Source organism: Procambarus clarkii, chromosome 27, assembly GCF_040958095.1.
Source record: "Procambarus clarkii isolate CNS0578487 chromosome 27, FALCON_Pclarkii_2.0, whole genome shotgun sequence".
NCBI classification, from domain to species: Eukaryota; Metazoa; Arthropoda; class Malacostraca; order Decapoda; family Cambaridae; genus Procambarus; species Procambarus clarkii.
The window spans coordinates 26,944,134-26,962,893 of record NC_091176.1 but is presented as its reverse complement, the minus strand read 5'-3'; the positions used below and the strand labels follow the sequence as shown (position 1 = coordinate 26,962,893).

Below are 18,760 nucleotides of genomic sequence, written 5' to 3'. Positions count from 1 at the left end.
TTTTGAGGAGGGAAGGTGTATATTTCATGAAATGCTTGACAAAATGTAACATATTGAGACTAGGCAAACAATAGCACTACATACAACGAACAGTTGCAAGAGACTTAGTGTTGTATATAAACATTCAGCATTCATTGGAAACTGAACAGCTCATAGTACAACATTGAACAATTCATCATTGGAAAGGAATTAGGTGGCGGAAGTTTTGGTGATTGTGGAGGTTGTGATGAAACAATGAGTGGTTATGGAGGTGGAATTGGAAAAGGAAGCAGTAGAAATGGTTGGGAAAGTGTTGACAATAGAGGTGGATATGGTGGAAGTGAAGTTAATGATGATCTAAAGTTATCCTGGCATTAAAGTGGTGTCAAAGTTATTAGAGTAGCGTAAGCACTGGTGGTGGTAATATGACGCTGGTGATGGCAGAGTGCCAAAAGTAGTGACGAAGGTCAACTATGGGTATTAGGAAAGTAGCAGTAAGAGGGAGGCCGGTTATCCAGACACACTGGCGACCTCCGGAGATGGCTTGATACCTCCAGGAATACATCTCTCGGAAACCCACTGAAGGTTGCTTAGATACCTGCGGTAATACATCTGGAAACTACGGAAGAATGCAGTGGAGCAATGATCTACACGAGATACTCAACTAGGACTAATATTACTGCAACACAAGCCATTGCCCCGCTATTTTATGCAACCCTTGCCTGAAAGTGAGGGCCGTATCATAAACTGAAAGCAAACTCTAGGCCTAAATAATGTTTACGTCCAGTTGATTGTGCTGCTAATTAAATTTATCATGGGTTTAATATCTATTAACTAGTGTGTTATTAGTAAGTGAAGAACAATACTATTCATACTGTGTAGGTAAGCTGAGGCTCCCCTCCACTTGAACAACTGAGGCATCTGAAGGGTTTCTATGCTACTATAATTGCTCTGAGAGAGTAGACGAGGTGTTCCGATTCAGGTGTGATGAACAGCCAAGAACAAGGTGTGTGTGTGTGTGTGTGTGTGGCCGTTAATGGTGTAAAAGCGTTACAGTGCTGTTCGTGTTACCGAGCATCGTACTGTACTGTACGGAGCTTCGTGTCTGTAGGATGACGAACTCTTGGGTAAGAAGAGTTGGGACGTGACATATGAACAAGGACTATAGAGGTAGGTACACGTGTCATGTGGTGGCGAGTGTGTTGGTGTGTGGTGGACAATGTCAACGATTATGAATGGCATGAAATACACTGTATTGTGTTGTTTTAGATAAAACGGTGCATTTTGTGGAGCAAGGTTTAAAGAGGAACAATGATTGGGTGAAGCAGCGCCCATGGGATGGCTTTGGTGGATCAAGTTTTAAAGTGAGGGATGATAGGAGTCGGGGGCCAGACTCTAGGAACACAGTTGTACAAAGAATAAGACAGCGGTTATAGCTGAAACAAAAGACTATTCGAAAACATTGGCGGTACAAATAGGAAACTTGTTACTGAGAAATTAGATAAATATTTAATTCGAAAACGGGATGAGATTTTTGAGAATTTCCTTGGTGAAACAGAAAGGGCGCTAGTTCAAGGGATGTACTGGAAAGATTTCGAGAAGGTATGAATGTTAATGGACAACAATGTCTGGAAAAGGACAGTTGTACTTGAGAAGAAACGCGATGCGCAACAGGAACTAAGGTGATGACTGGATAGCAGGCACAGAGAGGGCTGAAGGTAGCTCTCCACAATGTAATAAGACCTCGGCAGATCTTTCCTAAGCAGAAGCAGGAGCATCCACGTGGTGTGATGGCTTCGGGAGATCTTTCCTAAGCAGGAGCAGCCACGTGATGCGATGACTTACATAGAGACAGTAAGGATAAACTATAAATATGAAAATACCTATTTCATTCCACTCGCCTATATGGTGTCTAGTTTAATCTCCATATAATTAGTGATAAAATAAAGAGCATCTCTTTATGACGGCATATAAAGATAGATTGTTCTGACGAGCGACCAAATAAACCTTCGATTATACTTCCGTAAGGCTCATTCTTCATCATATGTAACAGGGGAATGAGCCTTAAAGATGTTGTTCCGTAATGCTAAAGATTTGTGTACACAGGTCTTAGACAATATGAACAAATAATACATGGTGAAGACAGCAGGTGCACCTCAAACATAAAATGAGTGATTAAAAAAAAATGACATTGTGTAAAGACTATGGCTAGGGTACCTTTGAGTCGCATTCTAGAATCTGCCTCACCTATATAACACTAGGCGCTGTATTTGACTCATATAAAAATACTTTATAAATTCACTTGATCAATAACTCTCTTTACAAATATTTACACATAAATAACAAAATAAGGATACTTAATACAAAGATTTGAAACTGCAAAAAGCCGCAAATAATTGTTTAGAGGTCAAGTAGTAAGTCTCCGCTCATATACTATTAAATGAGTCATATTCTCAAACGCGACCTTTGATTCTCCTCTAAAATAACAGGCAATAAATGCCCAACAAGGCTACCCGTTGTGTAGCATCTTATTGCTTACAATCAGCAGTAACAACAGTGTCTGTGGTAAGAGAGAGAAAGAGCAAGAAATATGTGAATATAGGCTAACTTCCCAAGTAAGAGAGTAGCAACATTTGGCTAGGGTACGAGGAAGCGCGTAGCCTCTTTTTCCCCTCAATGGTGTCCACTTGATATGTCGTGCATTCCATTTTTATATATATATATTTTTATTTGGTGCAATATATATATATATATATATATATATATATATATATATATATATATATATATATATATATATATATATATATATATATATATATATATATATATATGTGTGTGTGTGTGACCAGCAGTGCCTCTGGGGGCCACGTGGGTCTCTCTCCCAGGTACAAAGTTTCTCACATCTGTAATGTACACGTTACGCTGAAACATTACCAACAGCCTACTTCATATATAATTCCAGTATAGTTATAATATATTTATTTATTTATATATTTATATATACAGAGAAGGCAACTCACGACTCGCTCATGGTACAAAGAAAATGAAGGAATAATAATATTTAATCCATATAAAAACTGTTGGTTTCCTTCAAATTGATCTTTTCTTTTTCTTAAGGGAGTCAGAGTTACATTATAATTTGTTTGACCAAGGGCATAACTAACACCTAACAGCTGGTCAGCTTTGGCTTGCTGGGACGCTACCTTAATAACAGCCTTGGGAAAGAATCTTTGCTATAACGCATGAAGCCTCATGCCAGTCTTGCTGCTCTCTTAAACGCCTTTCTTGCTTTTCTCACCGTATCATTTTGAATATCGAAGATAGGACAAAATTGCATATTTTCTTTCACATTTGTTTCAATGTCATTGAATGTGATTTTGTAAATATCTTTCAAGTAGCGTCTCTGCATCCGTGTAGGTCTTTACTCTCCATATTAAGCTTGTATAATAAAACTACAGCTGTATATATCTACCAAACTTCCATCTAAGGGTGAAAATAGATTGATCTAAGAATGACGTCGTGAGCAAACACTAACTTACGTAAGATTTTGTGTTAAACAATAGCCTTAATGCTACCGAAAGGTGGCAAGATCCGGGCTTCTAGAGCTCAATTTATTGACTTTAATCCATACCTAGCCTACGAAAATGTATAAACAAATTTAACCAGTTTTTTGGATAAGCTGAGCCGAACTATAGAAAGTTTTAGTTTGATTAAATATTCATGTCAAGAAATCTACCCCATTTCTGCCATGATCTTGCTAGTTAATTTTTTTTTTAATATTCATGTATTACAAGGACGTAAGTAGTTGTTGGGTATGACAAAGGTGAGAGGATGAGAAAGGCATGGCACATAATGCGAGCAAGAGCTTTTATGAGGGCAGCTAGGGAAAGTTGGCTCCAGTTTTAAAATTTTAAATTTCTTCTCACATCAAGGAAAGTTAGTCACGAATTATGTCGCACAGCATGCCAGAAAGAGTATGAAGGCAACATAAACTAGTGTATAGGGGGGATCACAGGTCAGTTCTACACGACTCAACACCATGTGGTGTATGTATTAGGGTGGAATACAGGTCTGTTGTACACCTCAGGACACCTGTGTGGAGTATAGCAGAATCAACAGTCATGACGATGCTACATACTCTGGCAACATTTGTAGAAACAATTATGCTGTGGTGGTGTTTAGTTACATCAGCAGGTTCATTGTGAAGTAACTTAGTGCTGAGAGAGATCTATATATGTGCTGTGTAAGAAGTCTTGGTGTCCTGGTAACACACTCGCCCCGCGCTTCGCGAGCGATTTGGCCTAGGTTCATATCCTGGCCGGGGAGGATTGACTAGGTGCCAATCCTTAACCATACTCCTGTTCACCCAGCAGTGCTTAGGTACCTGGTTGCTAAACGATCGGAGGGTCGTATTCTTGGGGAACTAGTGGGTAAAGCTTGCCTATGAGCTATGGGAAGGAAAAGCTCTCAGCCTGTTAATAGGAGTCAGTAGTGGTCTATTCCTGTACCCACCTGTGTAAAATAAAAATAAATAAAAAGGTAGTGCACTTCCTACCAAAGAGATAGTAGTACTCTGGACTATACGTGAATACGTGAAATACTACGGTAATATTTCGCAGCTCTAAAAAGTAACCAGATGCTTAGCTGATCATAAATTCTCAGTGATGCATAATTCAAACCATAAGTTTTAGCGTGAGGCCTCACAAATAACTCGGCTAACATCAATGAACAGCCATTTGCTACTGGTTCATTAGGCTATTTATCATCAATATATAGATTCATAATTTAATAATCTTGTATATTTTGTATTATTCTTACAGTTAAATGACTGTAAGCTAGTGTCATAGAATTTGGAAACGTACAAATGTTAACTTACGAAACCTGTTTGTCTGACTACTAATAATTCCTTTAAGCATATTTCAATTGTCACTCATAACTATAATACATTACTGCACTGCCCTTTGAGGTGGGAGAGGTAGAGGTAACTGGGCACGCCTGAGCATCACTCTCACGGAGAAAGTAGAGCAACAGATCAACATCGATTCGTGGCTTAAAACTATCTAACATGAAATACATGTACACTTACTGCCACTTCTTGTAGGGAGGTCTTTGTGCAATTTGCAAAAATTTCATTCGGATGAATTCGCATTTATAATTACCAACAAGCTAATATTGAACTTTATTTTGCACGTATTTTTGTGTATGTGTGTGTGTATTATATATATATATATATATATATATATATATATATATATATATATATATATATATATAAACTAGTAATTATCATTCATGATTATCAAAACTTTATACTATCCTAACTCCTTATCCTCATCCCTTCCCTTGGAAGGAATGAGGATTAGGAGTTAGGATAGTATAAAGGGAAGGAATGGTGCCCAACCACATGGGCGGTCGGGTATTGAACGCCGACTAGTAATAAAGCATAGTAATAATAAACCAGTTATCAAGACAGCATAGCAATCTGCCATTGTTAACAGCAATATGTTGCTGTTGTTTGATTTTGGGGTCACGACGGTAGTGGGGCCGGATGTGTCCCGGCGTTCCCTTGGAAGGTAAAGCTCAAAGCCCTGAGGCAGATGTCTGATGACCTCCAAGAGTCCACTAGGGAGGCAGGCGTCGGCCCCCACGCCACACACAAAACACTGGGTAGCCAAGCAAAAGTCGCGGTAGAAAAGCGATGGCTCCTCCTGAACTCGTAAGAAATTGGGCAAATACACTAAAAGCCTTCCAGGTGACCTGCAGAGCAGAAGCCAGCCGACCACAATTTCGAGAGGGCAAACCAGGAACCCACAAAGACCAGCCACCTCTCTGCTAAGGCGGCGCCAGACACCGTCTCTTCGTCCGAAAAAACAACCGGACAAATTGATTAACGTCCCTGTGACTCCCTAGGCGAGCGCCAGACGTCCTATATTAGTAAAATCGCGTCACATGTTTCGGCGGCCCGCAGGCAGAGCAGGTGTCCAGACGTCCGCTCGTCGTCAAGGCTGATGATTGATTGATAAAGATTAAGAGAGGTGGCACGGGCATGAATAGCCCGTAAGTGGTACAATTTTTTTTTCTCAGTATTCTGAGGTTGCTTTTAACCATCAAGCTGTTATCGCGGGGGAGGATACTGCTTCACAGTCTTTATGAGGGTGTCCAGCTGCTGGACACCTTTGTTGACCAGGAGAGTGGCTGTGTTGATGGCTTCAGGGTGGCCACTGCATGATTCAGGAACTCTTAAAGCTCTTCTAAGGTCATTGGTTGCTTCACATTCCAGTAGATAGTGAAGTAATGGCTTTTCTGTGACAGTTTGGCAGAAGATGCACTCTCTCTGTCGGGGTTCACCAATCTCCCAGTTGCATCTGTAACCTAGACGTCAAGGCTGAACCAGGAGTCCCGCTATAATTGATGAAGATTAAGCCACCCAAGAGGTGGCACGGGCATGAATAGCCCGTAAGTCCCCGCTATATGTTGGTGACGTAAGATATTGTAAATTACATGTTGATGATGTCATGTAGTGTAAAATATTGCCATTGTTGATGCACCGTCATGAGTCGATTTTGGTTATACACTGACACAGCGGTCCCTCACTACAGTGTCAGTATAGTATAGTATAGTATAGTATAGTATAGTATAGTATAGTATAGTATAGTATAGTATAGTATAGTATAGTATAGTATAGTATAGTGATGTAGAGTCACATCTACGGTATACGGGATCTCACATTACACTTTCGTAGATATTCTTGATAATACAGCGCAGGCTTTCAACTTACAAGTGTAATACACCGTTTGGGCACATGGTAATGTACTAACAGTTCACTCTGTCCAGAGCCACACACTATACAGCTACATTATAATAGTATTATATTATAATACAGCGAGCGGCCGCGGACATACTTTCACTCAACTATGTTGTCGGAATAACCGCTAACTGGAGCCTGAGTTTACCTCGTCAACATTTAAGACTAGGATAAAATTCATGGACAAAAAAATTACCATTCATTTTCTTACATTACTGAAAAAAATAATAATTCTGAATATTGAAATATAATGCTTCAGATAAACAAAATTTATCATTAGGTTTCATCAATGTGAGTGGCAATGATTTACATTGTTTGCGAACAGAAAAAACGGGCAGTATATGAACGAAGTAAACTAACAACAATAATATTTGTACGAAAAAAATTACTTTTAACTAATTGTTGACGTTCTACGTTAGAAAATGAATATCATATATATATTATATATATATATATATATATATATATATATATATATATATATATATATATATATATATATATATTATTATATATATTATATATATATATATATATATATATATATATATATATATATATATATATATATATATATATATATATATATATATATATATATATATATATATATGCCAGTACTGCATCAGCTATGTTATAATAAATTTTGCTGTAATATACGTTTCGACCACTGGGACCAAATTTACAGGTGAGTTTGACTTCAAGGACCCAAGGCCATACAAAGATTCTAATCTCTTATAATCTGTAAAAATATTGTTGAAAATTACATCATCTTTTTATATAAGCTCATTGTTTATCCTATTTGTCAGGTAACGAGAGGAAAGCAGGGATGGATAATAGAACCACTTGGATAACATTGACAGCTCTCTCTCTTATCCAGGGGCTCCTTTACCCTGAAGGATTTTGCAAACGGAGGGAAGTGGAGCAGTATAGGGTAAATGGAGGAATACGAAGAAGCAGAGAGATACGATATATAATAGACGGGGAATGAGGGGGGGGGGAAGAGGGTGAGGAATAAATGGAAGGCAGAGCCAACCATGTGTAATTTTAGAGGGGAACCAAGAGCTAAAGCAGTGCCAGGAAGTCAATACTAGAGCTAGGCTTATCAGGGGTCTGGGACTGGCGAGGAGTCGGGTGGGGAGGAAGGAGAGGGGCGAGCTGAGAAGGTGAGGTGTGTAGAGGAGCCTCGCGGATGAGGCAAGCGTGGCAAGATGAAAAGGAGCCTCACAGGTGTGGTAAGGGTGGGACGATGTACAGGAGCCTCGCAGGTAAGGTGTGTGTAGAGAAGCCTCGCAGGTGAGGCCAGAGCGAGACGAAGTAGCCTCACATGTGAGAAGATGTAGTCTTGGGACCAACGTTTCTAGTCCCCCACGAAAGAAACAAATACGGAGGATATGTATCAAAATACATAATAATGAAATTATTGCCTATCTTAATAGTTATATGCAAACCTCAAAGGATTGGTCAAAGAGTGTTGGTGAGGCTAAAGGTAATAGGGCAGGAGACAGACTGCACGTGAGAGGATATACACGCTGAGAAAGCAGGATTCAAGTGACTGTAGTGGACCTCGACATCACTGTAGAGAAGGCGGCCGCTGAGGAAGGCATTGTTCAGGAGGAAGGCATTATCCAAGAGACGGCGATTCAAGTTTTGAAGCTGAAAAATTGAAACAACATTATTGAAATTCATCAAGTTAATGATTTAAAAAGCTGGAAAAAGTCAGTTGTTCTTATGTATACTGGTTGAGGGAATACGTATGAAAACATATGCATGCACAAGCCAGCCCATCCTCCTATGAGGATAATACCCTCTCTCACTCTACAAAACAGGCTGATGGAATGGGGTCTACATCGCGGGAGGACCCAACGATGGAGAGGGGTCCAACTGAAGCAGTTAAGAATGATTCAAAAGCAGCAATAGATTGCTAGCTTTTTTTTTTATAACAAAGTTTCACATCAGCATCGGTGGTTCAGTGGTAGAATTCTCGCCTGCCACGCGGGAGGCCCGGGTTCAATTCCCGGCCGATGCATCCTTTAAGTATTTTTTTACTATAATATAACACTTAGTTACTACTCAAGAAAATTCATAGAAATATTTATAAAGGAGTCATTTCTTGCTCCAAGTGTTATTTGGAACAGATATACACAGTAGGTCTAAATTCACTAACCAACATTCGTTGCCGAATCCAAGTCAACATATATGTTGGTCCTCCACACTAGCGTTGTATCCCGTTCTCCTACGTCAAAGGTGGGGATACTAACGAATATTTTCACAACCTCTAATCTTAAGATTTAGAGATGCGCCTTCTGTGTGAAATGTAATACCTTGTCAGGCCTATAAATAACAAAACGATGCATCGGCCGGGAATCGAACCCGGGCCTCCCGCGTGGCAGGCGAGAATTCTACCACTGAACCACCGATGCTGACACGCGGATAAAGTGTTTATTTTATTACAGGAAACAACCTGTCTCTTGTTGCTTTGAATCGTCCACCAATTGCATCAACTGGGACCTACAGTACTCTCGGACTTGGAGAGTATCTGCGAAAAATACGCCTGTGGCAAGCACAGAAATTGCGTCTGTCCAAACAATTGGGTTCGTTCCCGACTCTCAGTCGGGAATACCAGGCGAGTCAGAACTGGCTGGGACACGTTTTTAATCACCTAACGGTTCTGTTCACCTCGCAGTAAATAGGTACACAGGAGTTAGTCAGCTTGTTGTGGGGTTACATTCTGTTGAGTGTCACTAGTTCGACATTAGGGGGGAGGGGACCTTACTACAAGCTTGTCTGTCTCCGACAAAATTAATTAAAATTAATTAGATAACTTTACCATAATATCAGTTCAAAAATACAAGTCAAGCTTGCTAATCTACTAATTAATAGTTCAGTGCCTCCTTTGTGTTACCCTTTTTTGTATATTCGGACTACAGTACCTATCTTCCAACTTTCTGGTGGATCTTCTGTTTCCAGTAACCTATTATACACCATACAGAAGGGCACACATAGTGCTCTGCTCCCTCTCTTAGTATCCATGGTGGAATTAGCAGGTCCAACAGCCTTTGTTGTGTCCAGTTCCAGCAGATGCCCCCTAACCTCATCTTTAGTCATTTCAAATTCTAACAAAGGTGCTTTGGTTTACCGCCGTCACCTCTCAATTCAGAGACTTCTCCTTGCACCTCAAACTTGGGACAGTTTCAAACCTCAAACTTTGAGTTTCCCCCTCAAACAAAAGGAGAAGAGAACTTCTCCTTGTTCCTCAACCTTGAGGAAGCACCTCAAGGTTGCTCTATTGTGAAGACCACCTGATATCTCTTGTTGAGTTCTTCACATACCTTGTCATTCTTTGTGCACTTGATTTCTTAATTTCTCAGTTTCATCATCTCTTGCCCTGCTGCTTTTTTTCCTGACGTGGATGTGGAAGCTGTTTGGTTGGCTCTTGGCTTTATTTGCTACGTCATTTTCATACTGTCTCTCTGCACAATTGATGACATCTGAACTTTTTACGAACACTGGTTTGCTAAAGTCCTCCTTTCTAAAATTCCTGAATGCGTCGTTAGGGTGGGGTGCAGCTTGACTAAGCTTAGCCTGAGGATGCGTTCTTACGCACCTGTTTCGTCCAGGCATTGTTTTTAAGATCTATCAACGGCAGGAGTGTTGTCAAGGCCACCACGAGACCTACTGACCAACCAGCAAGCAGAATTTTATACTGAAAATAGTTCAGTCTTATACATCTAGCGAGAAACTGGGTATACCTCTCGGTGTATATATCCCTGAACTTATACATCTAGCGAGAAACTGGGTATACCTCTCGGTGTATATATCCCTGAACTTGCAACAGTTATAGTGCCTGCATTATGCAATACACTGCATTATTATTAACATTGTATAATAGAAGTTTGAAAAGACGGTGTGATCCTATCAAATGTTGATGGAAAGTTTAAAAACATTTAAGGACTAAGGAATATGGGAATGATTAGGAGAGAACAATTAAGACTTGTATCTTACCTTCTAAAATGTTCAGAAGATACATTTTAAGTAGCTGGAGTGGCCTGGCTTGCTTTCCTCTGCTAGTTCAGTTTCATTTTCTTTTTTATCCATATTATGATTATTTCCCCCTTGCGACATAGACTATAAATTCATAGTGTGTTTATAGGTCCATACTGAAGTATGCAGACAAGATGTACAAATGAATATGGGAGATTTTCTGCACCTTCCCTTGATAGGTCATCCACTGCTGTCAGGGGCAACTCCCAGTGTAAATACGAACCACGATCAGCTTTCAAACAGTGCAGTGAAGACCACATTTATGTGCAAAAGAGCTAAACAGTAACAACAACAACAACAACAACAACTAATTCTCAGGAATGAATGTCACAGTCTTCGGCGTCACCCTCAGGCTGGGGAGCAGGTCCCTGGCTCGTAGCCCCAACCCTCAGGCTGGGGAGCAGGTCCCTGGCTCGTAGCCCCAACCCTCAGGCTGGGGAGCAGGTCCCTGGCTCGTAGCCCCAACCCTCAGGCCGGGGAGCAGGTCCCTGGCTCGTAGCCCCAACCCTCAGGCCGGGGAGCAGGTCCCTGGCTCGTAGCCCCAACCCTCAGGCCGGGGAGCAGGTCCCTGGCTCGTAGCCCCAACCCTCAGGCCGGGGAGCAGGTCCCTGGCTCGTAGCCCCAACCCTCAGGCCGGGGAGCAGGTCCCTGGCTCGTAGCCCTAACCCTCAGGCCGGGGAGCAGGTCCCTGGCTCGTCGCCCCAACCCTCAGGCCGGGGAGCAGGTCCCTGGCTCGTAGCCCCAACCCTCAGGCCGGGGAGCAGGTCCCTGGCTCGTCGCCCCAACCCAGCTCCCCGCGGGCACTCGGCGTTCCACGAGTGCATACTGCTGCCCCCAGCTGTCTTTTCTCTAGTTTGTTGTTTACTTCAGTACTTTTATATTTTCAAATATTGTTTTGGATATTCCTCGAAAGATTTTCATTTTACACCGAGTCCACAGTATATTTGTCTCACTGAAGAGTCATTGACTTAACGAGAAACAGGAATTGATGTGGAAGTGGTTTGGCCGGCCAGCGCGAGTACGAGGCTCAGGCCTCCTGCAGGTACTTGAGCGGACACACCCCCTGCTGGTTGTCACCGTTGCGGATCATCACCATACCCTCCACCTCCTCCCCGATCTGAATGACGATCTGTCGAAAGGAAGTTATGCTGTTATCATAACATTGCAGGAGTAGTGAAGGAAGCACAGTAATACATCAGGTCACAGCAACCTGTCCTCTTAAAAAGAGCGTCGCTTTTGGCCGTTTGCCCGTATGGCCGAATATGGACGTAATTTGAAAATTAAAAAATATTGAAAATAAATTTGGGATTTTTTTTTGTAGTGCGCATACGAGCCAAAAGTGACGTTATTTTTAAGAGGACGGGTTGCACACACAGAGATCACAATAACGTGATGCATCAAATGAACAATTCCACAAGGGCCGTGACGAGGATTCGAACCTGATGCTTGGGATGATCCTGGACGCAGGTTCGAATCCTCGTCACGGCCCTTGTAGAATTGTTCATTTAATACATCAGGTGTTAATAATGTCCAAAAACTTAATTTCCAAATAAGATGCCCCGATGAAATTTTTGACCATAATTATATATTGCAATAATTCATTGATGGAGGTCTCCAGACGATATATGTTTCCATAATGTTCTGTCAACACCTTCCCTACCAATTGAGCACATACACACTATTTTATTTCATGACTCTACATGGGAAAGTTTATTTTCATGTAGTCGAGTCAATATACCACCAATAATACCCCCCCCCCCACCAAACAATAAAAAAAACTGCAAATGAACATTTTATGATCGTTTATTGTACTTTTCGATGTGGAAAACAACACTATTAGATGGATAATTTTGACACGGGAGTCTTCAAAAATAACTTCACAAAACAAGATGGCCGCCAAATGGAAAATAGGTTAGAATATAACTTCATCACCCCCCCCCCCCTTCAGATCGTCAACACCAGGGAGTCGTTCTAAACAGACACATTTATTGGGAGGTAGGCTGGATTATGTGATTGGGTACAGCCTAGCAGATAGCAACGTCAACATTAAGCTCATCCCGGGACTAGTAAGTGATCATTTTGCAATACATTGTGAATACAATGTAGCGGATATTAGGTCTAATCATCATCCTGAGGTTAAAATTAACATTCCAGACAATCTTAAACAGCACTTTAAGGCTTATGTACATAAGTGGTACACTGGGTATACACCTGTATCAGTGGACCACTTTTACAATGATCTTGTCAGTATCATTACCAGTTATTATGATACCTGGGTTAAATCAAGGAAAAAAAAAGAACACTCGTTCTTCCTCTTGGACAGAGGATCCTATTATTATTGCAGAGCTAAAGTGCTTCAGCTGCTGACTCTTATAAACGAGACAAAACAGCTGACAATTTACTTGCATTCCTTAATGCCAACAGAGATTTTCGCGAGCTTAAGGGTCAAGTTAAGGACACATATTGGGAACAATTCCTACAAGGTATCAATAGAACTACAACATTATCAGAAATGTGGAACAAAATTAAAAACATTACCAAACCTTCAGCCCCAGTTCAGCTTCATCATACTCCTGCAGAATATGCTGACATGCTCCTAGCTCAATGGTCTAGTGTCTCACAAATTTCTTTCTTACCCCCAAGATATACAGCAGCATTTAAGACATACCAACATTAACAGAAACATTAATATTGAAATAGCACGTTCCTCACCAGATTTAACAGATTAGTTTGCTATAACCCCCTTTGAACTGACATCAGCATTAGGGAAACCTAAGCAAACTGCCTCCTGGTGAGGATGGTATAACTTATAACATCTTGAGCTTACCGAATGATGTCCCTAGCCACCCTCTGCTTGACCTCTATCAAATGAACCTCTCACAAGGTATCTTGCTTAAGAAATGGACACAAAGTCTCATAGTACCAATTCTTAAACTTAACTAAAAAATTCAGACCCCTTTTCCCTTACATCTTGCATGTGTAAAGTCTTGGAGAGAATTGTTCTCAATCGTGTAATGATTCAGGTCAAGGAAAAACTGGCTCCTACCCTATATAGGTTTATGCCCAAGTGTAGCACGCAAACATGCTTTGCTGAACATTTTCTACACTCTCAGGATGGGACACCGGCCTTTATTGACCTAAAGTCAGCTTTCGATGTAGCGAATGGCAAAATAATATTAGAGTAACTTGCTGAATTTGGAATCATAGGTAATCTTCTGAGTTGGATAAAGAGCTACCTATCCAACAGGCGTGCTAGTGTCCTATTTAAAGGAGTTAAAAGTACAAGAACAGATGCATTCGAACTAGGCACACCTCAAGGTGGTGTCCTAGGCCCTATGCTCTTAAATATATTTATGCACAAACTTATCCATGACATATCTGTACAACCTACGGAAACTGTTATATGTTATGCTGATGATATTTGTATTATGGCACACAGTAAACCAAGGCTACAAGTGTTACTTGGTGCATTCTCCAAGAAAGTAGTAGAATGTAGCCTCATAATCACTGTTGATAAAACAAGGGTTCTTATTCCCCATTCTCTTCATGTTAACTATACTATTAATGGAGTGCCCGTGGAGACTTGTGAGTCTTATAAATATCTTGGAGTCGAGGTTAATGATACAAGTAGTATCAGTAGATAGTGGCTTTAGGCATTGTATGTACTAGCTCTACCTATAAGTCAAACAATTCTTGTAAATATTTATTGTATGTATGTACCTTACCTAAATAAAATTGTATTGTATTGTAAGTCGCATCAGTAACCTTGGACAAAAACAAAAGAGCGTCTTAAACCTCTCAAAATTCTTGTTGACAAAGGATTTGGCATTAACATAAAATATGCTCATAGTTTTTTATTGCCTTTATACGATCTGTTGTTAATTATTATGCTTGCATCTTCTTAATTTTTCTCCTAAACAATTACAGGGTCTAGATGTAGTACAGAATGATGCCATGCACATCATCCTGGGTTGTCTTAGAACTGTCAGAATTGTTGACATGAGAAAGGAACTAAAATTGCCTTCCATTTACGAGAGAAAAATTCTACTTAGTACTATGTTTTGCGCTAAAATTTTGAAAAATAATAGTCCCCCCCCCAAGCTCTATTCAGATTAAATTGAAATACATTCTAAACAATTCTGACTGTTCTCTCAATCCGCCGCAAAAAGCTCCTTTCAGTGTGTGGCTCAGTTGTTGTGCCTATAATCTTCTTAAACTGAATGTGTCTTAATCCCAGGGGGCCTCGTAGCCTGGTGGATAGCGCGCACTCGTAATTCTGTGGCGCGGGTTCGATTCCCGCACGAGGCAGAAACAAATGGGCAAGGTTTCTTTCACCCTGAATGTCCCTGTTACCTAGCAGTAAATAGGTACCTGGGAGTTAGTCAGCTGTCACGGGTTGCTTCCTGGGGGTGGAGGCCTGGTCGAGGACCGGGCCGCGGGGACACTAAAGCCCCGAAATCATCTCAAGATAACCTCAAGAAGAGATCCCGATAACACTGTTCACTATATTCCCCCTTGGAAAGATGTGCAGGTCTCTTTGCATCAGTGTAAAATAAGTTTATATCACTGAAACTATGAGATGTATAACATTAGAAGCTATTGACAGTCATCTTTAAAATCTCAAACCAACTGAATCCTATGCCTTTACTGATGGCTCTGTGCAATTAGGCACTGGTAGAACAGGTTGTGCATGTGCAGTATATAAAGGGAATGAAATGATCATGTCTAGTACCCAGAGACTGAACAACTGGGCAAGCACGACACAGACTGGGCTATTGGGTATTTATCTAGCCACTGAGTATCTTAAGCTCAATGGTGGTGGAGTGATATTCTGTGACTCTAAAAGTGCTCTGCAGTCCTTAAATAACCCATCACAATGTATGTCTGAAGTAGCTTGTAATATTAAATGGAATGGAATTTTTGCCAATGATAATAACTATTGTATAAAATTTGTGTGGATCCCATCCCATGTTGGAGTTGGAAAAATGACTTTGTAGATCGATTGGCCAATGAGGCTTGCAGGAAAGAAAACACTGATTATGACTTTGGACTATCTAATGCAATTATTAGAAATATACAAATTAAAGAAATTAATTCAGATTTAGAAGAACTAAGAAATTCCCAGACCTGAAAGCTGCAGTATTATAAGCTATGACAACTTTTGTAATAATAGGTCCTTGCAAGGCTGTCAGTATCCTGCTCCCCACAACTGGTCCTTGCAAGGCTGTCAGTGTCCTGCTCCCTACAACTGGTCCTTGCAAGGCTGTCAGTGTCCTGCTCCCTACAACTGGTCCTTGCAAGGCTGTCAGTATCCTGCTCCCCCACAACTGGTCCTTGCAAGGCTGTCAGTATCCTGCTCCCCCACAACTGGTCCTTGCAAGGCTGTCAGTATCCTGCTCCCCCACAACTGGTCCTTGCAAGCCAGTTGTTTCCTTGCTTCAGCCCCGTTGGTCCTCACCTGATCTCTGAGGAGTTTGATGCCATTATCACCGTCGGTGACCTGCAGGTTGTGGGTGACCTGGAGAGGCTTCTCACCCCCGTTGAGTCGGGTGACGTACTTGGAAGGGAAGTAGCCGGTCCTGCCCAGACACTTTCCCTGCCACCAGTCGGGGTCGGACGTGTCCGTCACGGTGACCTTGTAGCCGGCCCTGTTAGGAGAAAGGTCAGGTCAGAAGCGCGCACACACACACACACACACCAGGTCAGCAGCACACACACAGTGTACACACACCAGGTCAGGAACACACACACAGTGTACACACACCAGGTCAGGAACACACACACAGTGTACACACACCAGGTCAGGAACACACACACAGTGTACACACACCAGGTCAGGAACACACACACAGTGTACACACACCAGGTCAGGAACACACACACAGTGTACACACACCAGGTCAGCAGTACACACACAGTGTACACACACCAGGTCAGGAACACACACACAGTGTACACACACCAGGTCAGGAACACACACACAGTGTACACACACCAGGTCAGGAACACACACACAGTGTACACACACCAGGTCAGGAACACACACACAGTGTACACACACCAGGTCAGGAACACACACACAGTGTACACACACCAGGTCAGGAACACACACACAGTGTACACACACCAGGTCAGGAACACACACACAGTGTACACACACCAGGTCAGGAACACACACACACAGTGTACACACACCAGGTCAGGAACACACACACAGTGTACACACACCAGGTCAGCAGCACACACACAGTGTACACACACCAGGTCAGCAACACACACACACAGTGTACACACACCAGGTCAGGAACACACACACAGTGTACACACACCAGGTCAGGAACACACACACAGTGTACACACACCAGGTCAGCAACACACACACAGTGTACACACACCAGGTCAGCAGCACACACACAGTGTACACACACCAGGTCAGCAACACACACACACAGTGTATACACACCAGGTCAGGAACACACACACAGTGTACACACACCAGGTCAGCGTGCAAGAGTAATAGGCCTTAGTAACAAGGCCGCGCCTCACCTTCCTAACAACCCACATTTACTGAGATAGAATAACAACCTTCTCGTCCCATCCTTGACGTAAAGATTATTATAAGTACCCGATAACGGCTGGAATGGCTCTCCTATAACCTCTATAACCCAATAATGTTGTTCCCTTCTCTCTTAATTTATACAGGAAGCAGCAGGCAACTGGCACTGGTTACCTATGGGCTAATTAAGCATTTCACTGTCGTAAATTCATTAAACAAATATAACTTCAATATTTATAACTATCAACACACACAGCTGCACAGAGACGCGGATGACAGTGTCAGGTAAACGGGGGAGAAACGAGAGGATGAAGACTATTTTCATTTCACAAGTTAAGGATATTTAGTATGTTGACCAGACCACACACAAGAAATTGAGGGGACGACGACGTTTCGTCCCTTCTTCTTCTTCGTCCCTTTTGGTTCTTTTTAACTATTTGGAATTTTACCCATGAGGCAAATTAATGCGGTAAGAGTAAAGGAACTCGGGGTAAGGAACTTACTATCATATCAGGAACTCAGGATTCTCCTCCTCCCCCTAGTATAATCTACAGCAAGTTCCCCCTTATTGAACGTGCTGTAGATTATACGAGGGGGTAGAATCCTCTCTCCCCCCCCCAGGCCTGAACCCAAAGCCTTATCCTGACCCCTTCCAAGTGCTATATAGTCGTAATGGCTTGGTGCTTTCCCCCCCTGATAGCTCCCTCCCCCCCTTATTGAGTGCAAGCCGACACACACAGCCTCCAAAAAGCGATCTCCAGACTGTCTTGTGTTGGCTCAGTACAACACTTTGGGCGAGTATATGAGCTTCGTCTCTTGGTCTGGAAGGAGGTTATCTTGAGATGATTTCGGGGCTTTAGTGTCCCCGCGGCCCGGTCTTCGACCAGGCCTCCACCCCCAGGAAGCAGCCCGTGACAGCTGACTAACACCCAGGTACCTATTTTACTGCTAGGTAACAGGGGCATAGGATGAAAGAAACTCTGAAACATTGTTTCTCCCCGGCGCCTGGGATCGAACCCAGGACCACAAGATCACAAGTCCAGCGTGCTGTCCGCTCGGCCGACCGGCTCCCTTAGAGGCGCTCACTATACCTGGCTGACAAGACCACTGAGCCCGGTACCCAGTGACGGTGAACTGTTTGACAGGAGAGTGATGACGGTCACGACAGTGACGCTGTCAGTACAACCCGTCCTTCTCTTTATATAGTACATTTGTGACCATGTGCACCATAGTACAAAAATTGACGTACTAAGGAATTAGATAGTATAGATTTGTATTATTCAATTTATGGAGTGCAAAACAAAAAAAATGAAGGTAAGGAACAAACTTAAATATTCCTAGGCCTAGTATAGCACACATATGTACTATATTAG

At 42.0% G+C, this 18,760-nt stretch overlaps 1 protein-coding gene, 1 long non-coding RNA gene and 2 other non-coding genes across 16 annotated transcripts in view; 1 reads left to right on the top strand and 3 right to left on the bottom strand.

Annotated features, from left to right (window-relative positions):
* Positions 1 to 7,222, bottom strand: LOC138369302 (uncharacterized). The gene is made up of 2 exons (XR_011229806.1): positions 6,355 to 7,222; positions 1 to 5,974 (listed from the first exon to the last, which is right to left on the bottom strand). It is a non-coding gene; the product is annotated as an uncharacterized lncRNA (long non-coding RNA).
* Positions 7,223 to 7,376: 154 nt separating this feature from the next.
* Positions 7,377 to 18,760, bottom strand: part of Stacl (Stac-like) — a 723,254-nt gene continuing 711,870 nt past the window's right edge. For all 13 annotated transcript variants that reach the window (XM_069332474.1, XM_069332482.1, XM_069332475.1 and 10 more), the window contains 3 exons: positions 16,290 to 16,479; positions 10,793 to 11,960; positions 7,377 to 8,443 (listed from right to left, as the gene is read on the bottom strand). In XM_069332474.1, coding sequence (XP_069188575.1) covers positions 11,859 to 11,960; positions 16,290 to 16,479 — 292 coding nt within the window. In that variant the 3' untranslated portion in view covers positions 7,377 to 8,443; positions 10,793 to 11,858. The remainder of the gene's footprint in view (positions 8,444 to 10,792; positions 11,961 to 16,289; positions 16,480 to 18,760) is intronic.
* TRNAG-GCC (transfer RNA glycine (anticodon GCC)) lies at positions 8,746 to 8,816 on the top strand. The gene has a single exon. It is a non-coding gene; the product is annotated as a tRNA-Gly (tRNA).
* On the bottom strand, positions 9,140 to 9,210 carry TRNAG-GCC (transfer RNA glycine (anticodon GCC)). The gene has a single exon. It is a non-coding gene; the product is annotated as a tRNA-Gly (tRNA).